This window comes from Notolepis coatsorum, assembly GCF_963971535.1.
Source record: "Notolepis coatsorum genome assembly, chromosome: 10".
NCBI lineage: Eukaryota > Metazoa > Chordata > Actinopteri > Aulopiformes > Paralepididae > Notolepis > Notolepis coatsorum.
Window position 1 is genome coordinate 16,869,199 of NC_140174.1, and position 27,863 is coordinate 16,897,061.

General features: G+C 44.5%; 1 protein-coding gene across 1 annotated transcript in view; it reads right to left on the minus strand.

Annotated features, from left to right (window-relative positions):
• Positions 1-27,863, minus strand: part of LOC311235218 (proline-rich protein 12-like) — a gene marked incomplete at its 3' end in the record, with an annotated part of 62,806 nt that overhangs the window by 19,811 nt on the left and 15,132 nt on the right. Inside the window, exons 5-10 of the mRNA XM_084322620.1 lie at positions 21,307-21,522; positions 19,767-20,478; positions 19,106-19,575; positions 9,078-9,194; positions 5,730-5,863; positions 1,353-2,314 (exon numbers count right to left, since the gene is read on the minus strand). Of these exons, the coding sequence (XP_084178746.1) occupies positions 1,353-2,314; positions 5,730-5,863; positions 9,078-9,194; positions 19,106-19,575; positions 19,767-20,478; positions 21,307-21,522 (2,611 nt within the window). The remainder of the gene's footprint in view (positions 1-1,352; positions 2,315-5,729; positions 5,864-9,077; positions 9,195-19,105; positions 19,576-19,766; positions 20,479-21,306; positions 21,523-27,863) is intronic.

The following is a 27,863-nucleotide window of genomic DNA, read 5'->3' on the forward strand; positions in this document are numbered from 1 at the left end:
TTGTGCCAATTCCCCCCCTCCCCTACCTGGTTGTTGTACGCATGTTCTCCCACGAGTCGGTACAAGGGTGTCCTGATGTCGAACGCACGCTTCCTCCGAGACGTGCACCGTCAAGCCAGTGACGCTCTTTCCACTTGGCAGCGAGGACTCTCATTGGTGAAGTGTAACGCGTGGGAGGGCACGCTATCTCCACCAAGTCCTGCCCCGCTGAGCAAGTGCCGAGACCTGACCTGTAGGCATCGCTGTCCACAACGCCAGATTCCCACCCGCCAGCTTTCCCACCCCCTAATACTGCCAATTGTATTAGTATGAACGGCCAGCCAAGCTGGTAGCAACGCCGAGAGCTGGGCTCGAACCCAGCGTCTCCTGCGTTGGTGACAAGCGCAATCTCCGCTACGCCACCTGACCGCCCTAAGTCATTCTTATTTTAACCTCCACTGTATATTTATGGAGCGCTAAAAAGGAAAAGACAACCCGTATCGGGGTCCGACAGTGACAGGCAGCACAATTACATTTTCATATAACAGGTTGACGGGCTCCGGTAGAGCCGTCGCGCCTCCACTAACCATTCAATAAGCTTGGTGGCCCGGGCATAAATGTGTCCATAAATCCATGTATTTAGATCCAACACTGTCTGCGATTATTATACATTTCCGACGACGAACTATTAGCGTAATCCTGTCTCTCGAGTCGCTGCGTCCTGCCAATATTGCTCCGCAGCTTGCAAATGACTGCTTGGTGCGGCCCCGCCGTGATAGAAAAAAATTCCCTTTTTCATGATATTTGACGCCTCTGATTGGCTAAATTTTGTTTCAATCTGTATGCATCTACAAATCATATTATACCAGGTAGCCAATTCCGTCAGACTCCAAATCAAATTGACGGAACTCAAAATCAAATTGACTGAAATCCGTCTGGAGACGGAACGCTTTAATGCATGAGCGGGGCACCTTGTGCATGCTGTACTGAATGTGTCTCCGAGCTGGCAGACGGTCTTATACCGCCCTCTAACGCCTTCGGCCATTATTAGAAACGGGTTAGTTTCTTTTCTCTACCGAGCTGCGGCGTGGGGGCGGATCCTAAACACTCCGGCAAAACACACGCTTTGGTTTAAACAGAATGAATAGACACAAAAACATATATTTTTTAATGAAAAATTCTAATGTTGATTTAGAATTTGAATGCCAACATAACGTCCGAACGTTCGAACATTTGGGCTCAGCCCTAGCTATGACTATGGATTTCCCCATGGGGATCAATAAAGGAATATCCTATGCTATGTTATGTTATCTTGTGTTATGTTATCCAATGTTATGTTATGCATGTTATGTTATGTTATCGTGTTTTCTTACTTTCGTCCTCGCTGGCCACCTCCTCTGACGAGTCGGAGTCTGATGACGACGGCACTTCCTTCAGCCACTTCTTCCTCTTCTTGGGCGGCGGCTCAGCCTTCACCTTGGCCGGCTTGGCCTTGGGCTCCCTCTCCTGCCGCTCCACTTTCTCCCTCTCCTGCCGCGCCGTCTTCTCCCTCTCCTTCCGCTCCTCCTTCTCCCTCTCCTTCCGCTCCACCTTCTCCCTCTCCTGCCGCTCCGCCTTCTCAGCCTTCTCCCTCTCCGCTTTCTCCTGCCGCTCCGCCTTCTCCCTCTCCTTCCGCTCCTCCTTCTCCCTCTCCTTCCGCTCCTCCTTCTCCCTCTCCTTCCGCTCCTCCTTCTCCCTCTCCTGCCGCTCCACCTTCTCCCTCTCCTGCCGCTCCTCCTTCTCCCTCTCCTTCCGCTCCTCCTTCTCCCTCTCCTTCCGCTCCTCCTTCTCCCTCTCCTTCCGCTCCTCCTTCTCCCTCTCCTGCCGCTCCACCTTCTCCCTCTCCTTCCGCCCTGCCGCTGCCTTCTTCTCCTCCTTTACCCTCCCTCGCTCCATGGCGGCGGCCGCTCGCTTCTCGGCCTTCTCCTGCTGCGCCTGGACCCTCTTCTCTTTCTCCCGCTCCTTCTCGCGCTCCTTCTCCTCCTTCTCCCGCTCCCTCTCCCGCTCCCTCTCCCGCTCCATCTCCTGCTCCTTCTCCTTGGCCTTCGCCGCCGCAGCCTCTCTCTTCTCCCGTTGCTCCTTGACCCGCGTCCTCTCCCGCTGCTCGCGCTGGACGGGGGGAGGCGCCTTTTCCGCCTTCTCTGCCTTCTCCACCTTCTCCACCTGCTCCTCTTTCTCCACCTTCTCCTCCTTCTCCACCTTCTCCTCCGTCTCCTCCGTCTCCTCCTTCTCTGGGGCACGTGGCGGAGGGGGCTGGGCGGCCGGGGGGGAGGCCATCCTGGGGATGGTCTGCCGCCTGTTGCAGAGAGGGATGTCAGATTTGCTGAGAGGTGGAGACTGATTCACAGGTTAACAGGTGCTGCACACAAACGCTGCTCTTCAGAAACCTCTATTCAGAACCAACTGAAGAGCAACACGTGGATTTCAAAGCTATACTGGCAGATGAACAGGTTTTGCAACAGTTTCAAATTGTTCCTTTTTCTCTACAATATAAAGATACATTTGATGTACTCAGATTCGTGTGGAGGCTAGTGAGAGTAGTATGGGATAAACAACAGGTTATAGCAGGATAAATACTAATTCCCAAGGACAAAGAGTCCTCACTATTAAGCCAGTTTCTGACTATATCCCTCCTGAATGTAGAAGGTAAGATTGTCTTTAGTATTGTGGCACAGAGACTAGCAACCTCAGAAATGTATTGTTCAATCAGCCAAGATAGAGAAAAGAGATTTACATGTGGTATTTTTAGACATGGCAAATGCATTCGGTTCGGTACGGCATAGCCTTATTTGGAGTTAGATTTATTTAAGAGTGCCAAGGGTGATTGTAAACTTGGTGAAAGCATACTTCCAAGATATTATAATGTGTTTTAGTACTACATATTTTACAACAACATGGCAGAGACTAGAGATAGGCATTATGGCAGGGTGCACTATTTCACCACTATCGTTCACAATGGCGATGGAAGTAATAATTAGAGGCTCAAAATGGGCGGTAGGTGGGGAGAGACGGTGGGGCGGGCTGCGCCTCCCACCTATTAGGGCTTACATTGGATGACATGACATTAGTGACCAGTGCCTTGTACAAAAAGGTTACTGGAGAAGTTAAATGATCATTTCAAGTGGGCTAGGATGAATATTAAGCCTAGTAAACCGAGAAGCATTTCATTGACCAGAGGGAAGGTAGTAGAGAGAAGGTTTTTACGTAGATGAGGAGGAAATTCCATCTATAAGGGACAAGCCAGTGAAACGTTTGGGTAGGTGGTATAATGAGGAGTTGAAAGATAGTGAACAGATAGAGCAACTTAGTAGAGGGTATAGGAAGGATAGAGAGGTCAGGGCTTCCAGGCAAGTTAAAGTTATGGTGTTTGCAGTTTGGTTTATTCCCTAAGTTGATATGGCCATTGTCAATATATGAAGTGCCAGAGGCAGCTCTTAAGCAAACAGACATTGTAGGTAAGGTGCAACAAGGCCGGGGGGCCTGGGGCTCAGCTCAGGGAAGTAGCGAGGTGTACAAAGGCTGTGGCCCAGGCTAAGCAGGGACAGTGGATGAACTGGGAAAGTGTAGAGAAGAGGAAGATTAGCTGGAAGGACCTGTGGAGTCTGGAGGAAACTCGTATAAAATTCCTAATAGGAGCTACTTATGATGTGCTGTAGTGGGTAGATGGGGACCCGCCGTGTCCACTCTGTTCAGAGACAGCAACGTTGAGGCATAATCATGTCAGGCTGTAAGACCAGTCTTTCTCAAGGCCGGTATACATGGAGACATATCCAGGTTTTGAAGAAGTTAGCGGCAGGAATTAAAAGTAGAAGAGTACAGATGAATTCAGGATGTTATTGGGATGAACGGTGCAGCCATTCAGTTTGTCCGTGAGGGTGAGAAATGTAGAGGAGGTAGGTTTTCAGGCAAGCGTGAGTCAGGACACCTAAAGGGAGCTACTGGCGATGCAGGGTGGATCTGGGAGGAAGACTCGTTGTTCCACGAAAGATAGTTAGCTTGAGGCCTGACCTAGTATTATGGTCTGTTAGTCAGCGGTTAGTTTACTTTATAGAATTGACCGTGCCTTGGGAGGATTCACAGGGTTCCCCACAGACATTGCAAAATGAAATTCAAGGACTTTCAAGTACTTTTCCAAGCACTATTTTTTATTTTAAAAGGGCATTTAAAAAGGATACAATTCACTTTTAAATGCCGTTTTCTTTATTGAAAGAAATCGGATCCAATATTTATGGCTTAACACATTCAGGGCCATTGGGGGCCGTCTAATCTCACGCTAAACGGCCAGCATTTCAAAACAGACTTGCATTGTGCTGAGGCTGTTTGTAGAGCTAAATCTATACTTTATAGTATTGCTATCTGTCCATTCTCATTGTCAATTGAGACCATAAACCGTCCCTTCAAAATGGCTTAAAGAAAAAAAAATTTCATCAATACGTTCTCATTTTATAGCCTCATGAATATAAGCGTTATATGGGATTTGGACTAGTATATTTCCTGGAAGGCGAGATACAGGGCGCTAAGCTAATAACATTAAATCGAACAGCGTTTCGGGTATACAGAAGCTAAAGCTAAAACGCAAAATGCATATTGTCGGTATTCATGGTCCACCATGAATGCATGAAATGGGGGGGGGGGGGGGGCGTCGTTTCTGATTATTGATTACCAATAACCTCGTTAGCCTCAGTAGCCACATTCGCTGATCGCCTGGTTGGCTATGATAACAAGGCCCGATCAGCATGTAATTTACGTGAAAAAGATCTTACCGTGGGCCGGTTGGATCTCCAAAAGGATTTCCCAGTTATCGATCGCCATCTGGTAGATCGATATGTCCATTGGCCGATGATATATTCCTTTACTGCATAGTGAATTCGGCGTCGTAAAAGGTATTCCAAGCTACAGACTACACGTATAGAATCCAGCTAACTGGAAACTCTATTGAACGTATAAAAAAAAAAAAAAAAAAAGGCACCGTTCTGCCACAGGGAACACTGCATTATCGAGACAGCACCCCTAAAAGGATCTGGCCGGTAATGCACTTTTCAGAATTCGAAGAGTGGGGTAAATCTGCAGTGCCGCTCGGTGACATTGAGTAGGTTATTAAAATCGAATAAAAGCCAAAACAACCTTGCCACGGACATGTCCGTGGTTGGCCCTTTAAGCATGGTGCCGAAACACGGACATGTCCGTGTTTGGCCCCGAAACGGTTAAAAAACTATTTCCGACAATTAGTTACACTTTAGATTAAAAAAAAAATTCTTGATTCAGAAATTTTTTATCATGGATGAACAAAACTTTCTATGTGAATAGTTGATTTGAATTTCAAGGACTTTTTAAGCACCTTGACTAAAAAATGGGCTGTTTTCAAGGAATTCCAGGCCTTGATTTTTTTTCTTTTTCAAGCACTTCCAAGGACCTTGTGCGAACCCTGGATTTAGTGGAGGAGGCTTATGAAAGGAAAAAGCTGAGATATGCAGACTTCATAGCAGAAACTGAACAGCGAGGATGGAAAGCTAGGGTTTGTCCGGTGGAAGTAGGATGCAGAGGTTTTATAGCACAATCAACTTTATCATTAGTGGGAGAGTTGGGGATTCGTGGGCGGAGTTTGTGAAAAGCGGTAAATGAGATGTCAGAAGAAGCATTGTCATTGATGTCATGTGACTGTGATGTCATGGTGTCATGTGACTGTGATGTCATGGTGTCATGTGACTGACCTCAGGGCGGGCGCGCTCCTGCGCCATGGACGTCTGGAGCAAACTCTGACGTAGTCCTTCTTGTTGACGTTCTCCAGGAACTTGACGTAGAGACGCTGGTAACGACGCTTAGCATCTCCAAAGTAACCCAGGTACTGAGAGAGAGAGGGAGAGGGGGAGAGAGAGATGGAGAGAGAGAGACAGAGAGAGAGGGGATGGAGAGGGAGAGACAGAGAGAGAGGGAAAGAGAGACAGAGGAGAGACAGAAACAGAGAGACAAGAGACAATAGAAAGACAGAGGGAGACCAGATAGACAGGAGAGAGACCAGAGAGAGAGAGAGAGAGACGAGAGAGGGAGAGACAATAGAGAGACAGAGGGAGATCAGAGAAAGAGACAAGAAAAAGAGAGAGAAATGTTGGAATTATTATTATTGCTCTACTTTGCCTTTGCCGTCTCTGCTGTGGCAGTGTGTACACAGGGCAGGAGAGCGAGTGGTGGATTAGAAAGAAAACTAAAAGATTTGCCAAATATCTTTTTTAGGAAGAGAATCTTCAAATGATGGTTTATTATCTGCTAAAGTGTCTGGTAGAGAATTTATTCAAGAATTCATCAGAAACGCCTGACAATGTCTCACATGGGCAAAAATAAAAATAAAACAGCATGTAGAAGAAAACGTATTTCCTGGAGTTATGTTCACTGGAGTTATGTTGCTGAGGAACTGTTTGGACCCAAGTGTGTTACCTGTCAGTTATTGCATCAGCAAACATTGCAACTGGTAACTTGTACTCATGTTGCTCGTGGGACTGATGTCTGGTAACTTGTAACTTGTACTCGTGTTGCTCGTGGGACTGATGTGTGGTAACTTGTAACTTGTACTCGTGTTGCTCGTGGGACTGATGTGTGGTAACTTGTAACTTGTACTTGTGTTGCTCGTGGGACTGATGTCTGGTAACTTGTAACTTGTACTCGTGTTGCTCGTGGGACTGATGTCTGGTAACTTGTAACTTGTACTCGTGTTGCTCGTGGGACTGATGTGTGGTTAGGGATGGGAATCGAAAACCGGTTCCCATTGGGAACCGGTTCCTAATTGGCCGATGCCTGGAACCGTGTGGCTCCTGTGACTTTCGATTCCCTTATCGCTGCCTACAGTGTACAGTTGCGCAATCACGTTACGTTAGCATGTAGCCATGGCAGACTATTTGATTCCTTAAGGGATCGAAATTGCCTGGGTTTTGGTAATATGCTCCCGAAATGCTCCCGCTGTTTGGCTACTTCTATGTGCAGTGAAAACTACTTGAATGCTTTAGAACCCTAGTCATTGATTTAGATCAGGGTGAGCTAAAATTAGCCGCGGAGCTAACGTGAGCTAACGTGAGCTAACGCTATTTAATCAAGCTCACAAAGAGAGATAAACAGCTGACAGCGGATAGTACAGGTACAAATACAATAAAACAGCAGGTGGGGGCTGTTGTGTAAACCTTGTACTCTTTAGTTCACATATAATGAGAGACGTGAGTGCTTATTTACACGTCTGTAAGCCAGGAAGTACAGTGGTGCAACATACAAATGTGTCCGTGTAGCAACACAAGCCAATACATAAAGGACAGGGGCCCGGGGAGGGAGCTCTCTCTCTCTCTCTGTGTGTGTGTGTGTGTGTGTGTGTGTGTGTGTGTGTGTGTGTGTGTGTGTGTGTGTGAGAGAGAGAGTGTGAGTGTGAGTGTGAGTGAGACAGAAGTCAGAGGAATAACAACCTGTTATTCAATAGATTAAATTAGTTTAAGAATAAAAAAATAAATACATTTTAAGAGAATCTCAAATACATTATTTTATTTAAGTGTAGGCTATAGTTAATGTTTTATTTTTTACAGTTTTTGTATTTTTCTGACATGGGGGCTCAACAATAAATGACAATCAGAAATGTCAAGTTGCATGTTGTTATTCTAACCAGCTTAGACCCCGACGCTCTGCATCTTCTGGCCGCCTCAGACCTACTCCTATCCGAGCTCCGGGAGGGTCATCAAAGAGAAGTCGCCTATTCTCAGTCCTTGCCCCACAATGGTGGAATGAACTACCCACCCCAGTTAGGACAGCCGAATCACGTCCAATCTTTCGCCGTCGACTAAAGACGCACTTCTTCAACCATTATCTGAATAAAAAAAAATATATCTAACCCTAACTAACCGTACTGTCATGCACTTGTCCTAATAAACTAACCTACACTGTAGCACTCAACACTTTGATGAACATTGTTGCTCAGCTGATAGAGTTGTGCCCTTCCTGATGGCTTGTCGTACAGAACTTGTAAGTCGCTTTGGATAAAAGCGTCAGCTAAATGACTAAATGTAGTTCTGTTGCATTTCCAATTTATTTATTTAAATTATAAATTGATCAGGTATCGATAAGGGAATCGATAAAGAATCGAATCGATAAGCAGAATCGATAATGGAATCGTATCGATAAAATCCTATCAATTCCCATCCCTATGTGTGGTAACTTGTAACTTGTAACTTGTACTCGTGTTGCTCGTGGGACTGATATCTGGTAACTTGTAACTTGTACTCGTGTTGCTCGTGGGACTGATGTCTGGTAACTTGTAACTTGTAACTTGTACTCGTGTTGCTTGTGGGACTGATGTCTGGTAACTTGTAACTGGTAACTTGTACTCGTGTTGCTCGTGGGACTGATGTCTGGTAACTTGTAACTTGTACTCGTGTTGCTCGTGGGACTGATGTGTGGTAACTTGTAACTTGTACTTGTGTTGCTCGTGGGACTGATGTCTGGTAACTTGTAACCGTGTTGCTCGTGGGACTGATGTCTGGTAACTTGTAACTTGTACTCGTGTTGCTCGTGGGACTGATGTCTGGTAACTTGTACTCGTGTTGCTTGTGGGACTGATGTCTGGTAACTTGTAACTTGTACTCGTGTTGCTCGTGGGACTGATGTGTGGTAACTTGTAACTTGTACTCGTGTTGCTCGTGGGACTGATGTGTGGTAACTTGTAACTTGTACTTGTGTTGCTCGTGGGACTGATGTCTGGTAACTTGTAACTTGTACTCGTGTTGCTCGTGGGACTGATGTCTGGTAACTTGTAACTTGTACTCGTGTTGCTCGTGGGACTGATGTCTGGTAACTTGTAACTTGTACTCGTGTTGCTCGTGGGACTGATGTGTGGTAACTTGTAACTTGTACTTGTGTTGCTCGTGGGACTGATGTGTGGTAACTTGTAACTTGTACTCACGTTGCTCGTGGGACTGATGTGTGGTAACTTGTAACTTGTACTCACGTTGCTCGTGGGACTGATGTGTGGTAACTTGTACTCACGTTGCTTGTGGGACTGTGATGTTTGGTAACTTGTAACTTGTACTCACGTTGCTCGTGGCACAGAACTGTCTCTGTCCATCTTTGATCTCGGGGCTGAACTTCTGGAGCAGAGCTTTCTGTACCCTCCAGATGGCAGGAGGCTCCCGGCCTGTCTGCAGAGCCAGCTACACACACACACACACACACAGTAAAGACTTCATGTTAACCTCTTAACATGCAAGCAGAAAAGTGGCCATTTTAGTTTTCATTTTTGAGGACTGCATACCTTTTTTGCAAACCAAAATACTATACTTTATACTTATAGCACATGCATAAGCCTGGTCTCTTTTGAAAGATAACATTCTGAAGGTTATGATACAATAAAGAAAGATCACTTTTAGTGCTAATGAAATAGAGTAACATAGGTCTGAACTTGAGTTGTAGAAAAACTTGTTACTCAAGTTTTTCTGTAGTAGTTAGTAGTCCAGAAGTAGTATTTCCCCAGAAATTCGTATGGCTTAAAAAACTCCGGAGATCCATAGCCTGAAGTCTTATGTAGTATATGTCCCAATGTCATAAAGATCTGTTCAGAAATGAGTGATTAGGAGTGATTTTGGTAAACTGTGTACAAAAGAAAAGCTCAGTTTTCTCATAGACTTCAATTCAGGCAGTTTTTCTCTTCCTGTTTTTGGAAAGCCACACTCATTGGCTACAACCCTGTCCAAAGATCTTCGAGATCGTCAAATGATTGACGGAACTAGAGCCCTGAGAGTGGGGAGTAGTATTTGCGCAATATCGTGTACTTTGCGCAAGCCTCAAATATCGGCATGTAACTCGAGAACCGCTGAACGGATTTTGTCACCTGAAAGGGCTATCGATAGGCAACAAATGGGGCTTTAATTCTATATATATATATAAAAAATATAGACACCCGAGCCACTAGAGGTCACCAAAGTGCCGGTGGGCAAATCGTCCTCAAAAGGGCCCACATGTGGGCCCTTGCGGACGTATCAACTGGGTTTACATAAAAAAACGAAAGGTTTTCGCAACATTGACAAAAGGTCCAACTTTAATTTAACTGAAACACACAAACAAACCCATGAACACAATTCAATTAAAAAAACGTTATTAGTCCCGCAAGCAGGGGGTGAAATTAAAGCCTGCAGCCCGCTAGGGGCGCTCAGTTTTTACCTTTGGCGCTTGCCACTGGGGGGTCTGCCCGCCGTGTGGCGTGTAGACGTGTAGTTCATAACGATACTCTTATTTTGAAAATCTGTGCGGGTCTCATTTCCGCTCCAAGCGCAGCTCCAGTCATAATATCGATGGCTCCGGCAGTTAGCAGCATTCGGTTCGTATGATATTCTTATTTTGAAAAAAAACGTGGCAACGAGTCATATCCGCCCAGCCGGGCCAGCCCTGCAGCGGCATACTATTGGCTTCTGCTCGTATCAACACAGGCAGTCTGCTCTAGTGAGTCTAGACCGGACCTCCATGAGCTACCGTTACTGTTTAAACAATGACCCAGTCAACTATTCACTTTTAGTTTAATACATGACGAGGCATTGTCTAACGGTATCTAGCTGGCTAGCTACTGATATCAACAAATGCTCCAGCAATAGTCGACTCGAGTGCATAATACCTCCGTTCCCTCGTTAGCTAGCTCACGTTAGCTAGCTCACGTTAGATCTATATGTCCCAGTAAACTAAATTGTCTTAACGTTACCTAGCGGGCTAGCAGTAGCTACAGATAGCTCCTGATATCAATGTCTTATAACATTGATTCAATGCGTATTGTAGCTGAGGGCTTTATGAATGTGATTTGACCAAAGAACCCTAACGTTATACCAATAGGGTCCAGCTGCAGCGCCGGAGAATCCTTGCATGCTGAATGTAGAGTATTAGTATAGGGTCCCGCTGCAGCACAGGAGAATCCTTTTTGGAGCTGGAGGCTACTAGAGTACACACAGACAGTGGAGCTGTTTGCAGATAGCGAGCATTTTGACTTATTGCGTGGTGGCGATGTCTCACAGATAATACAACTACAAGTATGATTATATAATATATATTTTATTTAAAAAAAAAAATTATATAAAATATATATATATATATATATTTTTTTTTAATCAAAAAAAAATTGGCAGGTAAGAAATATGCTTGGCGGGTAGATTCTTCCCATCTACCCGCCACTGGCCGGTGAGTCAAAAAGTTAATTTCGCTCCCTGCCCGCAAGGTAACTACACACACACACACACACAAACCCATGAACACACACACAAACCCATGAACACACACACACAAACCCATGATGAACACACACAAGCTAGGGATGCCCCGATCACGTTTTTTGCCACCGATACACTGCCGATACACATTGTTTTTGGTTTTGTTATAGCAGCTGGCAGTATTATACTGTAGGTCTAACACAGGCATTCTCAAAGTCCGGACTCCGGTCCAGATCCGGACCGAACCACAACCGTCTCTGGACTCTGAGCTAGTGTTGTCAAAAATATCGATTTTTCTATACATATCGATTCTGAATATTTAAAACAGTTTTAATAGTAATTTCCCGCAATATCGATACTTTCTGCACTATCAATACCAGCTGGCTTTCTCGCTGTCTTCTCTCCTAAAGCAAGTTGTTGACGCACACACACGCTCACACTAGGGCTGAGCCCAAACGTTTGAACGTTTGTTCGTTACGTTGGCATTCTAATTCTAAATCAACATTAGAATTATTTATTTTTAACTCATTGGGGGCCAACAGCAGAGGGCGCTGATGGCCATTCAGCGCCAGTGCTTTATCCAATGTAATGATAGCTTTACTTGTGAGTGCTTAAAATATATGAAATATAATAGCAATAGATCTAAATAACACGTTGATCATCAGAGAGTTGCTTCCAGTCAACATGCACGAAACAAATAATTTTTTCATACATACATTTCCGTTTTATACCGTGATGAATATATTTCTAGAGCGTTCCGTCTAATCTCAATAAACTCCAGCAAATCGAGCTTCAATGTATTTCCTTAGACATTGTGCCATTTGTCACTTGATTTATGAATCGTTTTCAAATAAACGCTAGGTTATCGATATTATGTGTCATCATGCACGAACAGAAGCGGGGTCTGAAAATCGTAACATAGAGTCCTTACCTCACATCTGATATAGTGCAAAAAAAGATGAATCCAATTCCTGATCGCCATTCCAAATATTGATTGCGTTTATTGATCCAACGTTATATGTCTAACACATAATCCACGCTGCTCCGAGTGTCCCCAGTCCATCTGTTATAACGATACTGCATGCCCGAGAAGGAAAACCTGGACCGGACTTCTTAGATCAGTGTACAGCCCAAGGGGGAGGGATTTGAATGATGTGCAATACCAGCCGGGAGGCGTAGGCGGCGCTATTTGCCCTTTTGCTAGCTCAGACCCATTCCCAATGATAACGTCAGACTGGATAGATGAAAAATGAATGGATATAGCTAATAAAAGAAATATCGATTAAAACCCAAGATATCTCGGGTCTTGGCGACCAGCGCATGGCAAGTTAACCCGAGATATCTCGGGGTTGGCCTGGAATGTGTTAATAAAAAATAAATATATATATATATTTTTTACGTGTATTCATTCTGTTTAAACCAATGGGCTTTTTCTTCACAGTTGCAGATAAAGATTAGGCTACACCAGTGGTGCCCAACCAGTCGATCGCGATTGACAGGTAGATCGCGGGCTGATTTCAAGTAGATCTCGATTAATAAAATTAGATTATAAAAAAAAAAAAAAAAAAAAAAAATTTGTTGCAAAATCAACTCTGCCTCTCCTTGTTAACTACAACAAGCAATGCTGTTTGTTATTTAAGATGAGGTCGGACTCGGCACTGACAGATTTGTGTTCATTATGCTGCTTTTATAAAGCCTCAAATGACGGCTTACAATATACAATTTTGGCTGGTAGCTCTCGGCTAGGTGGTAAATTAAAAAGTAGATCTTGGTTCAAAAAAGGTTGGGCACCCCTGGGCTACACTAATATTATAGTATTAAAACTGATGAGTTATATTCATTAAAGAAAGTTGATTTAATCCAAAAAAAATACTAATTTAATCAGATTAATGACTTTATTCAAATTGAGGATTTAGTTTGAGGATATTTATTATATATATATATATATATATATATATATATTCTTTTTTAAACTTCATTTTTTAGCGTTTATCGCTTTTCTGGTCAAGCATGACCGACAGATGTAGGGTGAAACGGGAGAGAGAGCAGGGGAAGACATTCGGCAAATGACGGCGAGTCCGGGAATCGAACTCGGAGTCAACCAGGTCCGTGACGCAGCACGGTATTCTGCGACGCAGCGCGGTACATGGTGTGCTACTGGAGCACCCTATATATATATATATATATATATATATATATATATATATATATATATATATATATATATATATATATTTTTTTTTTTTAATTAGATTTTTTCTTTTATTATTATTAAAAACGAAGGTTCGAACATCCGTTCCAAAAACCCTGACGAAGTTCGAATCCCAAAAACAGGCTTCGGGGACAGCCCTAGCTCACACACGCTGCTGCAGTGCTCGCATTGCCCCTCCCCCTCACAGACCCGTCTTGACAACAACAGATCCTCTCATTCGCTCCGAAGATAACAAGAGTGCAGATCCTCCGCAACTTGTATTGACAGCTCCTCTTTCAACATCACTGAAACGTTAAACAAAATGGCCCAGTAAACTATTCACTTTAGTTTAATACATGAGGCGTTGTCAAACGTTATCTAGCTGGCTAGCTACTGATAGCTCATAATGTCAACGGCTGATAACATCATTGGCATTCGTTTTTGCAGCTGTTGGCTAGCTAGCTATCGTTCTTCTGTTGGCTAACGTTAGCTATCGTTAGCTAGTAGCTGGCTGGATAGCTGTTGTATTGTGGGTTAAGGGTAGCCAGCTAGCTGGCTGGCAGTTCGTAGTGCAGTAGCTGGCTGTTGTATTGTGAATTGAAGGTAGCCGGCTGGCTAGCAGTTCGTGCAGTGGCTGGCTAGATGGCTGGCTAACGTTGGCCAATATAGATGTAACTGAACGCCAATGATGCTAGCCTTATGTGATCTTATGAGTTTCAGTTCTTAGGAAAATACTTTGACTATAATAGGGAGGTGTAGTCTGACGTCACTGGTTGTTCCACTCGTATAGGGATTTATCATTGGGAAAATGGATTATCGGCTATTGTAACAATTCTGCCTCATGAATATTGAAAAGCTTTAAATGTTTGCACAAAATGAGTTCCCTTCTATTATTGTTTAAGCATTTTTGGTTGAAATTCAATTTGGCGATTTTTTTTATGATTAATTGCGAATATTTTCATGTTGAGCTATAGATTGTGGATGAATAAGCACAGAAAGGTACACCATGCAAATGTTAATGCTTTATTTGTTTTAAACGAAACGATTTAGAAATGGGCAATGGGGAAATACATTGCGTTGGACAGAGGGTGGAACACGAAAAACGTAACCACTACACCTCCCTATGGTCAGAAGTTAATTAACTTAGATGCTGTTATGCTTAACACACACACAGTACTATTAACTTTACTTAATTTCTAAAATTAGATTAGATAATTTAGTTATTTTTAAATGTCTGATCTAAAGAGAAACAAAGGGTTTTAAAAGTGTTATATTTCGGTGCGGCTGGGTGGTGCTGCGGTCTAAGCACTCGTTAACCAACGCGTGAGACACCGGTATCGAATCCGGCTGTCAGCGTTGCCTCCGGCTTGGGCTGTCCGTCCTACTGACTCAATTGGCAGAGTCAGCGGGAGGGGAGTCGATAAGTGGTAATCTGGTCGTTGTAAACAGCGACTCCTACAGGTCGGTCAGGGCGCCTGCACAGCAAGGACAGGAGATGTCGAGGGTAGTGTGAGCCTCCCACACGTTACACCTCGCTAGGGATGGGTACCGAATTCGGTACTTTTGAGGTACCGAACCGAAACACGTCGGTACTACCGAGTATCGAATCAAGTGAGATACCGAGAGAGAGAGATTTTTATTTTTTTTAATTTACTTTTATTTTTTCATGTCAACGTTCACACGCACAATATATGCTTACCTAGGATTTGACTTGATTCAACAACAAAGCAGTCGGAGCAATGACAAGCCGAAAACTGTCGAAATTGTAGTTATTTGAAGTTTGGATTTTTTATTTTTTTTACGACTGAGAAAAAAATAAAATAAATTTCTTGAGACTAAAGTACCGAAAAAAGGTACCGTTGGGTACCGGTATCGATTCACAGGTACCGGTACCGGTATCGGTTCAAATGTGAAAGGTACCCATCCCTACACCTCGCCAATGAGAGTCCGCGCTGGCAGCTGAAAAGAAGTGGCTGGCTGACTCTGCATGTATCGGAGGGGATAGATTCTTCAATCCTCCCTACGACCGACCAGTGGGTGGGGCACATGCGAGCAACGATCAAGACAGGGGAGGGGGGAATTGGCACGACTCAATTGAGATGGGAGAAAGACAGAAAAAGAAGGAGAAAAAGTGGATAAATAAAAAAAGTGTTATATTTCTCTTCTCTTATAGTACCAGAGAGTACCAACAAATTTTGTTTATTAACACTAATCTCGTTAGTTCATGACATGCGTTGAGTGCCAACGACGAGAAATCTCGTTATTAATCGTTATTTTTTTTATTATCGATTTCCATTCATTTTTCATCAATCTAGCCTCACGTTACCACTGGGACTCTCTGAGCTAGAACAGGGAAAATACTGCCCCCTATCGTCTCCCGGATGGTAATGCACCCTTTGGATTGGACTGAATGAAAACGCATGGGGAAAAGAAAATCCGGAATCCACATTTTACTTGTCAGGCATGTAACCCGAGCCGATTGCAGTCATCCCGACCCTCAGAACAGCGTGGAATATGTGTTTCAAGCACCCAGCGTTGGATCAATAAACGCGATCGATATTTGGAATGGCGATCAGGAATTGGAATAATCTTTTTGGAGAACATCTGATCTGAGGTAAGGAATCTATTTTAGCAGTATTGGGATAATCAGAGCTTTTTTCACAGATATATCAACGTGTCCCATGTGTGTGTGTGTGTGTGTGTGTGTGCTGATCAGGAAATAAGTAGGGATGCTCAATATTGGCTTTTTTACCGATACCGATATACGGATATTGTCCAACTCTTAATTTCCGATACCAATATCAACCGATACCGATATATGCAGGGTTCCCCCCCCCCCCCCCCCCAAAAACTGAATAATTTCAGGTAATTAACATTACATATCTCTTGTTGTGGAATTAACACAACATTATGCATACTTTTGACAATAAATAAAATCAGAATTTGTTCTTACTTGCTTGCCTGGGTAAATAAAGGTTATAGAAATGTAAAAAAATAAATAAAAAGAAATAATAATTTTGAAGACCGATACCGATATTTTCCGATATCACATTTTAATGCCAATATCGGTAGGCCGATAATATCGGACATCCCTAGAAATAAGATAATCGATTTTTCAGCCCGCTTCTCTAGCGTGCATAAGTACACATATACTATCGATAATCTAGCGTTTATTTGAAAACGATTCATAAATAGGCCGAAAAATGACAACGTTTTTTGTGTATTCCAGTAAAGGGCGATTCCTGCAGAATCACCTTTTTTCTGGAAATTTCCAAAAACGAACGTTTTTCAAAATGGTATAAAACGAAAATGTACCTATTAAAAAACAATCCGTTTCAACAATGTTGACTGCAAGCAAGTCATTGATAAGCGACGGCTGCGTTTCCGTTAGCCGGTAATTACCGGTATTTGACTGGCAAAATCTGTTGAAGTCCGACATATTTAATCTCTCCGGTCATAGTGTCCGGTGAAAATAGTTCCCTCTGGGCACAGTTTGATTATTTGAATTGTATTTGGATGGGCTGGAGTTGGGTGGCCTATGCGATGAACGAAACAATCATTGAGTTTGTTGTCGTTGCTTCGCTCAGCGAGAGCTTGCTGCTGGATTTGCGGAAGGCATGCAGCTGCAGACCCACAGAACCCACCAGCTTTGCTGGCACAGTGCGGTCCCCAGACCTGGAAAGCTGCTCTGCGGGTCTGCAGCTGGATGCTTCTTGCAAACTAACTGCGGCCGGCTCGCGCTGATAACAGCTTTCATTGTTAGACCGGCTGCTTGGTGGAGCAACGATGAAACGAATGTAATGAATCGTTCGTCGCATGGGCTATTTAATTTTGGCCTGTTTTGGTACGGTTCGGGTGGTCAAGTTGTGCTTGGAGGGAGTTGTTTTCACCGGACATTATGACCAGCACCAAGTCGTTGGGAGGTGGAGATATACATAACGCAAACCCACGATAATGTTGCCGCCTCTCTCTGCAAAATTTCTCAGTTCTTCGCTTGATATAATTAATACAAATGTCCAATATAACGGAATTCGTTAGCTCATAAAAATATATAACAGACTGCTGTTTAGTGTCGGACCGACTGCCCACATACGCGGTCTATTTTATTTCAAGTCAGCAGCAGCACGGAGTATCGAGGGACTTATTTTATTTGGAATATATTAATGACTATACGCAAAAGTAGCCTCGTTTTAAGTAATAATATTATAAATCTACATGCCTTGAGGATGACATTCTTTATATAGCCTATATCAATTGTTTTAAAGCTCAATAAACTATGACCGGAATTAATCTCATTTGTCCGGTAGATTGAAATCTTGCAGGTCACGGAGACCGGCAACAATTTTTTCTAACGGAAACCCTGAGCGACGGGCGTATTAGACACATAGCCATAATTTAAGATATAGTTTATGCGTTCGTAAATGTGCTCGCCCTCTCATTGAATAGAGCGTTGGCACTCAAGCGCTAAATCGTGCACCCCCTGCTGGCACTCAAAATGTTAAGAAAAAAATATTAATTACATTTTAAGATTTAAAATTTGTCCCCGTGGTATCGAAAATGGTATTGAATATCAATACTTTTCAAGGTATCGTATCGAAGTTAGAAATTCCAGTATCGTGACAACACTACTCTGAGCAAATTATACTTTTCATATGTATTATCTGTATTATGTGCGAGACAGCGCCAACACGCAGCGAGTCGAAATTCTCTGCTATATCCACTACAAGCAGCGTCTGTGCATGTCCGACTGCTCCACTGTCTGTGTGTCTGTCTACTCTGCTTTGGTCCAATCACATTCCCCTACCCACAGTCTGCGAATCAAAGGCAGAGTAGGGCGGGTCTTCACGGCATGCTCATTGTCTCTTTCAGCGGTTGGCTGGGAGAGTGTAGCGGGGCTGAGAGTACTCGTCTCGACTACACTTAATGATGGCTGGTCAACTTTTCTTGTGATCGCCTTAGCCTTAGCCTTCTGACTATCACGGTTATACGCACGGGTGCTCTCTAAAGTGGTTTGCGTTAGCGGCCGGTTTGGTTCTTTCTCTCTGACTTTTTCTTCGTACTCTCCACGGTAAGCTTAACGAACTCTCCATGCTCCTCTGGGTGATGGGACTTCAAGTGTTGTGTTGAAACTTTTTACATTGCTTCCCCCACGAGGTATTTTATCCTGGCATACATTGCAGATGGCATTTGTTGCATCTGTCTCAGACACTTTGTAATAGTTCCACACCGCCGACATGTTTTAGGTTAGTTAACATGCGACAATGACATCAACTCCGCTGAGAATTGGCTCATGTTTTTCACATCATCGAAAAAATTTCGCAATCGGCAACTAGAAAGCATTACCACTCATATTTATATTGAATATCGGCCGATACCGATCGCTGGCCGATCGATCGGGGCATCCCTAAAACAAACACATGAACACACACACACAAACCAATGAACACACACAAACCCATGAACACACTCACAAACCCATGAACACACTCACAAACCCATGAACCCACACACAAACCCATGAACACACACACACACACACAGACACAAACCCATGAACACACACACAAACCATGAACACACAAATCCATTAACACACACACACAAACCCATGAACACACACACAGAAACCAGTGAACACACACACACAAACCCATGAACACACACACACACGCACACGCAGTACCTTGAGAGCCTGGATGTCCTCCACTCGCACCACAAACTCGTCCCTCTCGCGGAAGATGCCCTCCCCACCGCTCTCCTCCTCCTCCTCCTCGCTCTCCCCCACGATGGCCGCGTCCTCCTGCTTCTGCGCCAGGTGGAGGGAGCTGCTCTTCTTGGGGGCCGGGGGCTCGTCAGGGGAGGCGGGCTCCTCCGGGGAGGGCCCGGGGGACTCCTCCGAGACGGTAGGGGAGGAGGGCGAAGGAGGCGTGGAGGAGGAGCGAGGGGGGGCGGCGTCGGGGGGCGGGGAGGAGGGGGCCGACGGCGGGCCGGGGCTCGGAGGCTGGGACATCTCCTCCGGCGGCGGGGGGGTCGGGGGGAGGGGAGGCAAGGGGGAGTGGGAGGGCGTGGAGGGGGAGGAGGGAGCGGGGGAGGGAGGCGCGGAGAGAGGTGGGGGGGGGGACATGGGAGCAGGGGGAAGCTCGGGGGGGGAGGCTGGAACAGAAAGGAGCATCGTGTAAAAAATAAATAAATTTAATTTCCTTAATGTGAACTTTGGACAGAGGGAACGAGCCAGAAACCGTCACCACGACGACGAGCCAGAAAGATAATCAATTTGCAGCAGAAAAATTTGACCAAACCAGGCGAAGCGAAGGAAAAGCTGGAAAAGGGAGAATCAGTCTTACCTTCCAACTGAGGAGCAGCTTCCAGGTCAGGCTCCCTCTCCTCCATCTGGTCGCTCCCCTCGTCACGCTCTTCCTCCATCCTGCGCTCCTCCTCCTCCTCCTCCTCCATCTCGCCGTCCTCCCGCTGGAGCACGGCCGGCTCGTTGGACCCGGGGGGCTGGGTGTGCGGGGTGTGCAGGGCGGGCTGGGGGCTGAGGGTGGGCGGCTGCAGGGCGGGGGGGCTGAGCGGCGCCTGGTGCTGCTGCTGGTGCTGCTGCTGGTGCTGCTGGGGAGAGGGGGGAGACGGGGGAGAGGGGGGAGAGGAGGGCTGCAGCGACGAGGCCAGTTGGGGCGTGTCGTAGAGGGCCGAGATGGCCGAGGAGATGCTCTTCTGGAGGTCCTGGTTCTTCCCCGCCTCCTCCTCCTCGTCGGACGAGAAGGACGGCAGCGTCTCCAGGTTCCTCTTCAGCTCGTCCTCCAGCCGCTTGGGGCTGTGGCAGCCGCCGAGGTTCCCCAGGTTCCCCTCACCGCCGTCCCCGAAGTGGGGAGGCGGGGGAGGGAGCCGCGCAGGGGACATCGGGCGGAAGCCTCCCAGCTTGAAGGGGGAGGTCTCGCCGTTGCCCAGCTCCATTCCCGGGGGCATGTCGAGGCCGGGGGGCCTCTTGCCCGTCTTCAGGAAGTCCAGGAAGGACGCCATGAAACCCGCCTTGGATTCGGAGTCCTTATCCTCACCCTGGGGACGAGACGACAGAGGGAGAGATGGAGGAGAATAGGACAGAGGTTCATTTGAGGTAAAGCGTGCAGTAAAACGCTGTTTTGCGTCGTTTCCCGGGACACATAATCACTCTAAAACTATACTCATATTCACCACGGTATAAAACGGAAATGTATGGATGAGAAAATTATCTGTTTTTTGCATGTTGACCGGAAGAAACTCACTGACTATCAACAATGTTATTAGATCCATAGCTATAATATTTAATATAGTTTTAGCACTGCAAACACCGGAATAGATCCCCATTGAACAGAGCGCTGGCACACAACGGCCATACGCCCATAGCGACCCCTGGCGCTGAAAGTGTTAACATTCACTTTAGACACTTTAACACTACGCCATATTTTATATATTTGTTACAAAAGGATTTGAATTACATCTCTACCATATTTTTGCATTGTTTAAATTGTGTACTTTAGTTTGTATATTGTATATTTTGTAGTGTTTGGTCTTTATTCTTTTTACTTTTCTTTACTGTATGAAGCACAATCTCTCTAATGTACATGTACCAAATAAAACAAAACATGAAACCTGTTTTCTATACAGTAGCCTTTCTGTTCTCCATAACACCCTCCACCCTCACCTCCACCCTGGCCTCCACCCTCACCTCCACCCTGGCCTCCACCCTCACCCTGGCCTCCACCCTCACCTCCACCCTGGCCTCCACCCTCACCTCCACCCTGGCCTCCACCCTTACCCTGGCCTCCACCCTGATCTACACCCTCACCTGGCCTCCACCCTCACCTCCACCCTGGCCTCCACCCTCACCCTGGCCTCCACCCTCACCCTGGCCTCCATGCTCTCTCCGTCCGCTCCCTCGCTCATCATCTTGGGCCTCTGGCTCCGGCTGCTCTCCGCGCTGCAGGGCGGTCCGGGGCTCAGGCCCAGGGAGGGGGCGGACCCCACCGAGCCGTCCGACAGGGCGGGGTCGGTGCCTGACAGGGAGTCCGTTCTCAGGAGGGCGTCGGAGGCGGACGACATGGTGCCGATCGGCAGCTTGATCTGAGATGAAATGTCCAATAGTTGGGTCATTGGGGTAAATGGTGCATTTATATAACAGCTTTTATCCAAAGCGCTTTACAATTTGTTCCTCACATTCACCCATTCACACACAGACGATGGAGGCAGCCATGCAAGGTGCCGACCTGCTCATCGGGAGCAGTTAGGGGTTAAGTGTCTTGAGGGTGCTAGTTAACTCTGGCTTTTAGTGTATTAGTGGTTTATAATGCTTTTTAATTTTTTTTGCTGAATGAGTTACTAGTAATTCATGGAAAATGATCAGCACATTTCAAAGATTCACTATTGTGCTTTGGCACTAAATAAGCACTAGGCTTTACAGGCCTCCAAAGTGCTACAGTTTAGTTGCATCTTGTGACAATTATTTTAGATGGTGCTCATTAATGATCTATCTGCTGCTTGGCATTGAAAGGGCATCATATCCTCCCATGCCACAGACGGTAGTGCCAACATTACGACAAGGGGGACCGTTTGGACGAGTCAACGGCTGCATCGTTCTCAAGTCAGGGGAGTCAGGTCAAGACTTTTCAAAATAAAAGCAAGTCAACCTCCATCACATGCGTTTTTGTGAACAAAAAAGTATAAAAGTGGAATAAATACCAAAAACTGTACGTAGATATATGACCTTTTTTAGATGACACTTCTTTAAGGCTTCTGTGAGCTCTATATTAACCTCTTAAGACCTAGCCATATTTTCAGAAAGTTTTCCTAAAAGTAAATGGAAGATTGCTCCAAGCCCATTTGCATGTTATTGGTATCTAGGGACATCTATGGACCTCAGGGAATGTATTCCCAGTGTCAGAAATATTGTGTCTGTTACTAGGCTTGAGTAAATGGTAATGAACCAAAGGAGAATATACATTTTTATTAGTATGCAAACATTGACCAGACGTGAAAGATTTCCACTGAGCTCATTCAGCACCTTTTCTTGAGATCAAGTGTACAAAAAATCTAAACAAATGAATAAAGGGCAGATTATTTACAGGGGGTTTTGTAGATACAGTGCCATCCGGACACATGCTATTTGAAATGTGAATATAGAATATATATCAGGCCGATAAATTACCTTATTATGGCCAATTCATACATCGGGCCAAATCTCTTTCCAAGGGCAGAGTTCAATCTGGATTTAGTACCACCAGGCATCCATTACAGGGCAGTAGGGCTGACCCCTATTAGTCGATTAGTCGACTAATCGGTCGAAAGGAGCCGTAGTCGACTGCCAACCTCTTAGTCGAATAATTTTTTTTTTTTTTTTTTATAAAACTTTTTTTTAATCATTCTTTCCAAAAGAAAAGAGGCCTAGAAGCGTGGCTAACGCTAATGGCACGCATACCAGAGGCTAACTGCATAAGAAAACAGGCACAGAAAGAGAATTTCAGGGCTGGGCGATATGGCCTAAATATGATATCACTAGGGCTGTCAGTTTATCGCGTTAATTAGATTAATTAATTACACAGCAAATTATCGCGTTATGAAAATTAACTCAAAAGTAATTACAATTTTTTTTTTATAATTTTTTTTTTATCTCATTCATTCCACGAGAATGTAGAATACACATTTACAGACTTTTTTTTAATATGGTCCATTTGCATGTTCTTGGTATCTGATCTATGAATCTCAGGGAATGTATTCCCAGTGTCAGAAATACTGGGGGCTAGATCAACAAAGAATGGATTGCACGGTGCAAGTTGCACCCTTACTTACAATTCATTATGAATTGAAAATGGGGGACCCTGATGTAAACAAGACGAAAGTATTTCTCTGGTCTGCATCCCCTTAACAATTGTGTGTATTGAGCTGTACTGTACCCATTCTGCAATCTGTTAATAAAGTTTTCAATCAATCAATCAATCAATAGCATTTTAGCATTTTTATGAAACTACTGTTACTGTATATTTGTATGTCTCTAAATGTGTTGATGTATATTTACAATAACTTTGATGCAGTAGCGTGGGGGCGGGGTTGTGCAGGTTTGAACGTGTGGATCAGATTGACGCGACACAATCCTCTAACCAGAACGCGAGGGCAAAACATCACGATATCCACGATACGTTTAAAAAGTGTATCGTTAATGAACTGTACCCGATATTTATATAATATCGTCATATCGCCCAGCCCTAGATTTCACCCATCTAATGAACACACTAGACTAGACAAATATCAAGATGTATCCATCAGTGGACCAATTGCATGCTTTTGCAGAGGACAAGAAGCCTTCAGTCGACTCCTTCAGACATTAAGCACCCCCACAGCCCAAATGGAATGATAAAAAATATATATATATATTACAAAAAAAAATTTAAATTGTCGACTAATGGCAAATTTTGGCCAATCATAGTCGACTATCCAAATCCTTAGTCGGGGACATCCCTACAGGGCAGCAAAGGCCGTGAATGAAATCTACTGTAAGTTACTTTTGTATAATGTCCATTAGGGCTGTCTTAAATACTTTGAAGATTCGTTCGATGGCACAAGCTTCGAACACTAAAAAAAATCGAAGTAAAAAAAAAAAAAAAAAAAAAAAAATCTAATTTGTGTGTGTGTGTGTGTGTGTGTGTGTGTGTGTGTGTGTGTGTGTGTGTGTGTGTGTGTGTGTGTGTGTGTGTGTGTGTGTGTGTGTGTGTGTGTGTGTGTGTGTGTGTGTGTGTGTGTGTGTGTGTGTGTGTGTGTGTGTGCGTGCGCGCGCGCGGTGGGGCCGGGGGACAAATACACTGGAGGAAAGTAACCCAGCTCAGCACTGCCCAAATTATATCATCACTATTGCCTGTTTGAAGGATATCATCCTCAAACACATATACACCTACATGCCTTGTAGAATTCCACACATAAGAAAGAAAGATACTGGGATGAATAAACAAAATAGGAAATAAAATGTAGAAATGCATGCAATACATAAATAAATATGAATCTCCATATATGAAATATAACATTTAGATAAGGTGCTACTGAGATGTTTTGGTGAGTTCTTAGTTTTTTTGTGGAAGTAGCCCTTCTTAAAAATGCATGAACATTCACGGATTATTGGTCTGTAGTGGAGTCTACAAGGTCTACATTGCCGGACCATGTAGAATCCGGACCTTGTAGACTGACATAATTCTGTGCATAGTTTAGTCTACACAGGCCATATTTCAAATAATCAAAATCTTACTTCATTCATCTTAAACATTCTTGATTTGGGGGATTGGTAGTTCCCATGAAATCTGAAGTTGTTCAAACGACAACAGCGATCCACCTTGAATTAAATCACACAGCCGAGTGAAACCTTGTTGGCTGCGTCACAGTCACGAAAGGGGCTACTTAATTCATTAATCCAATCCACTTTATTTATACAGCACATTTAAAAACAACAAAGTTTACCAAAGTGCTGTACAAGTCCCACAACATAAGATAAAAAAAAAAAATATATATATATATATATGCAATTTGCATACCGCCCCAACAGGTCCACGGAGGACGCCATAGCCCATGTGCTGCACACAGCAGCATCACACCTGGACAAGAGGCAGGGGAACTATGTGAGAATGCTATTCATCGACTACAGCTCGGCATTCAATACCATAGTCCCCTCCATACTCATAGCCAAGCTCAGGGACCTGGGCTTGAACTATGACCTCTGCCAGTGGGTCTTGGACTTCCTGACTGGCAGACCCCAGGTGGTGAGAGCAGGCAACTGCACCTCCTCATCCATCACCCTCAACATAGGGGCCCCCCAGGGCTGTGTTCTGAGTCCCCTCCTCTACTCCCTGTACACACACGACTGTGTGGCTCAGCGGAGTAGCAATACAATCATCAAATTTGCTGACGACACAGTGGTGGTGGGCCTGATCTCTGCCAACGACGAGAGGGCCTACCTGGAAGAGGTCAAGGTCCTGGCGGGATGGTGCCAGGAAAGCAGCCTCTCCCTGAACGTCAGCAAAAAAAAGGAGATGATTGTGGACTTCAGGAGGTCGGGGGTCAAGGACTACAGCCCCCTCAGCATCGACGGGGCACCGGTTGAGAGAGTCAACAGCTTTAAGTACCTCGGAGCCTACATATCCGAGGACTTGACATGGACCACACACATTGACAGTGTTGTGAAGAAGGCACGACAACGCCTCTACTTCCGCAGGCGCCTAAGGAAGTTCCAAGTCAGTCAGAAGATCCTTAAGAACTTCTACTCATGTACAATAGAGAGCATCTTGACCGGCAACATCACCTCCTGGTTTGGGAATAGCACTGCACAAGACCGAAGCAGACTACAAAGAGTGACACGTTCAGCCGAACGCACAATTGGAGGGGGGCTCCCCACCCTCCAGAACATTTACAACAAGCGTTGCAAGGGCAAGGCTAAGAGAATCATTAAAGACTCCAGTCACCCGAACAACTGCCTCTTTGAACTGCTGCGGTCAGGCAAGCGATACCGGAGTCTCAAGGCGAGCACAGAAAGACTCAGAAGAAGCTTCTATCCCCAGGCCATCAGGCTGCTAAACGAACAATGAACACTACACAACAACAACCACCAAACGCACATAGCACACACATCCACACGCACACACTCACTTTAAACAAACACACTGTAGCACCCACTCCACACACTTTATAGCACACACCCACTTTAAACAAACACACTGTAGCACCCACTCCCCACACTTTATATTTATTGATGAAGGATTGCACTACAACTCGTACACCTTACTGTAAATTGTACCTAAATTGTACCTCATCCCATTTCTGCTTTGCACTATATAGTACTGTACATTAGTACACTGCATAGTATTGTATATTATATGGTAACTCAGAACATTGTACATATGTCTATACCGAACACTGTGACCTCATTTTCTTCTTCTAAATTACATGCTATACTATGTTATTTGATACTATCTTGTCTAGCACAGTCTCTGGAGCGTAACAGTAAGAAGCATTTTGTATGAAAGTATTCTGTACTTCTGTATGACAACTATTAAAGAAACTTGAAACTATATATATATATATATATATATATATATATATATATATATATATAAAAAAAAATTCAAAGCTTCGAATTAAAATCGAAGCTCGGCCCCGAAGCTTCGATTGCCAAAAAAAGCTTTGAAGGTCAGCCCTAATGTCCATAGCTCCGCCATTTTTCATCAGATTGCAACCCGTTTTCTTTTCCTAGACATTCACAGAAAGGTAAAGAAACAATATACGTTGTATTTTATGGCAATAGCGTTCAGGTTTGTTCGACCCGTGAGATATAATCACGAAAAACATGCAAAAGACTTCTGTTGTTGGCGGCTGGTGTGAGCTGGGTAGTGTAGTTTTATTTAGTGATATATTGATCAGAGCAGTTTGCATCGAAAATGATAAACAAAAACGGTGAAACTCACGTCAGTCTCCTCGTACTGTTGGGCGATGAGAGTGGAGCAAACAGATCCCAGTTATGTGGTGGGGATCTAGGCGATCCATTTCCGGTTTGTATATTACTAATACACGCCCAAATCATGTCGATTATTGAGTTATGGCAAAGATCCATATCCACGGTGTGTGTATTGAGTCCCGGGACGCTAAAACGAGTGGCCGGACGGAATTAGGGGACGGACCGAGCTGCAACGGGCATTTCCGGTTTGGCAACTCGCAGATCAGCCACCAGGTGGCATTATTGAAGCGTTGCAGAGTTGTGCTGAGTCCATCAGCATCTGACAAGGCTCCGTGAGTGGAATATGAATACCATGGCGAAAATATGAAATTATGATCAGAATCACGTCGTACGCCGTTATTGGCAGAATTCGCATGAACTTGAAACCCGTCGTACGACGTTATTGGCGGGAAAAGGGTTAAGTAATGGCTTTGCTTGTCCAAATGACAATACTGACCAAATTGAGATTTATTTTTCTCTTGTCCATTTATTTTGTTTGCTTTCTAATTTAAAATACAGTTTGAAACCGTCTGTACACAGTAGGCTATGTGTGCTAGCAGAGCTAGTCTCCAGTCGCAAGTCACGGTGCACCAAAAAAGCGCCAAAAGATAGAAAATGAACTAGCAGAGCCAGAACTGTTCAACTCCCCTGGAGCCACAGCCAGCAGAGAAGCTTGTTTACTTTCGCTTTCAAACCAGCTGCAGCCTGAGAACTGGAGTGTGAGGGGCTGTAACACTAAAGATGGCGGCAACGACAAAGAATTGCTGCAAAGTAATCCGTTTAAAAATCTGTTGTTTAAAAAAATATATAATAATAATAATATTAAATATATATATTTTTTTTTAATACTTATAACCATATCGATATCGAGTGATATAACATTATCATATCATTATCCTGATATCATTTTTGGACATATTGCCCAGCCCTATGATATAAT